The sequence below is a fragment of the Charadrius vociferus genome, unplaced genomic scaffold, assembly GCF_000708025.1.
Source record: "Charadrius vociferus isolate BGI_N301 unplaced genomic scaffold, ASM70802v2 scaffold980, whole genome shotgun sequence".
Taxonomy (NCBI): Eukaryota; Metazoa; Chordata; class Aves; order Charadriiformes; family Charadriidae; genus Charadrius; species Charadrius vociferus.
Window position 1 is genome coordinate 54206 of NW_009646220.1, and position 1795 is coordinate 56000.

Consider the following 1795-nt stretch of genomic DNA (forward strand, 5'->3'; position numbering starts at 1 on the left):
TCCAGCACCAGGCAGGTCCAACGCACGTCAGCGGGGGCTGCTCCCACGAGATCTGGGGAGGAGAGCGGCATGTGGCAAAAGGGAAGATGGGAAAAGATGCTACAGACCTCGGACCGTGGACCTTGCAGAACGGGAGACGCAAGATTAACATGGATAAGTAAAAAGTATTTACCAGGCAAGATTCCCACCAGGGTTGGCTTGTCTATGTCAAGATGGGAGATGGGAAAACTCGCTACTGCGGTGCCGGGGTGGGGAAGGACAGACAGGACTCACACCTGACCTCACACTGCACCCCACTGCTCAGGAGAACGGGGATGGGGAACGTCCCTCCCGGGAGCTGCAGCTCTGACCTTCCAGCTGCTGAGGGTCTCCTGCTGAGGACCACCACCCTTCACCCTCCCAGAACGTATCGAGTCAACTTCGGAACTCAATTTATGTTCTAACAATTTATTTCGGTGGGGATGTGCCAGCCCAGTCCCGACTGCGCCGCCGGCAGCAGCAGCACCACACACGCTCCTCACCGCGTCTGGCTGCGCCGTCATGCACAGAGCCTTTGGCTGCTCCGCAGAGGAAGGGGAACTGCAGCCAGGTGGCTGTGGCTTTGAACTCCTTAAAGAGGGTGGAGAAAGAGATGCGAACCACCTGGTTTTCCTGAGAAGAACAAGACACACACACGTGGAGCTTTAGTCACCCTGGTGGCTTCAGCAGGGAAATGCTGCAGAGGAGAAGGCACTTGGCCACATCTCCTATCCCCTGTAGAGATGCCACAAGGATGGAAACCACCTCCAGCCCAGAGTAACCCACCAGCAGCACCAAAGACCACCCGATTTCCGCACCCCCAAGTGCAGAAGACCACTGCTGCCACCCCCTGGTCCTTTGATCAGGCCACGACATTAACAAGGGCAGTTTAACGAAGGCGCCCCGTGTCACATACCTCGGTGGCGACGTCCAGGTGGACGACGAAGTGCTTGCGGGACATGGGCCTGAAGAGCAGGTAGAGGTAGCGCCCCGTCGGCCCCAGCGACTGCGTCCCCGTCCGGGGCAGCTGCAGGTAGTTGCTGGCGGGGACGGAGCCCCGGATCCGGTAGACGGTTCCCTTCAGCCTCGCGTCCTTCCGAAGCCAGGGAAAGGGGTGATGGGGGGGGTGAGCAGTGCCAGCCCGTGGCCTGGGCCCCCCTGCCCCGTGGTGTCGGTGCCCCCGTTACCGTGAGGGCGGCCACGTCCCCCTCCTTGGCTGAGCGCTTCCACTCCTCCACGCAGAAGTGCTTGAAGATGTTCAGGTAGGGGCGCTGCCAGGCTGCCGGTACCGGCACCGCGATCGGTGGGGGGACGGTACCCCCACCTGGACACCCCCCGTTACCCCCTCTACTGGGGACCCCATTGACGCAACCATGTCCCTGCTGGCACCCCCTTATCTTCGTGCCCTGAGGCCCCCCCAGCCCCGGTGACACCCCCGGTATCTCTGTGCTCCAAGTCCCCCAAGCTCTGGTGTCGCCCCCGTTCTCCAAGTCTCTCCAGCCTCAGTGACACCTCCCTCCATACCTCGAGTCCCCCCAAACCCGGTGACGGACCCGGTAACCCCATGCTCCCGGTCCTCCCTCCCTGGTGGTGCCCCCATTATGTTCGCGCTCTGAGCCCCGCCACGGCCCGAGTCCCCCCCAGTTCCGGTGTCACCCCCAGTATCTCCGTCCTCCGAGTCCTCCGTGCCCGGTGATGCCCCCGTTACCCCCGTGCTCCGAACCCCCCAGCGCCAGTGACACCCCCGTTATCTCCGAGCTCCCCCCACCCGGTCTCC

General features: G+C 62.7%; 1 protein-coding gene across 1 annotated transcript in view; it reads right to left on the reverse strand.

Moving 5' to 3' along the window:
* Positions 1–1618, reverse strand: part of WDR90 (WD repeat domain 90) — a 31879-nt gene extending 30261 nt beyond the window's left edge. Inside the window, exons 1-5 of the mRNA XM_009886276.1 lie at positions 1543–1618; positions 1206–1297; positions 935–1111; positions 513–651; positions 9–52 (exon numbers count right to left, since the gene is read on the reverse strand). Of these exons, the coding sequence (XP_009884578.1) occupies positions 9–52; positions 513–651; positions 935–1111; positions 1206–1297; positions 1543–1618 (528 nt within the window). The remainder of the gene's footprint in view (positions 1–8; positions 53–512; positions 652–934; positions 1112–1205; positions 1298–1542) is intronic.
* Between the last annotated feature and the right edge of the window lie 177 nt (positions 1619–1795).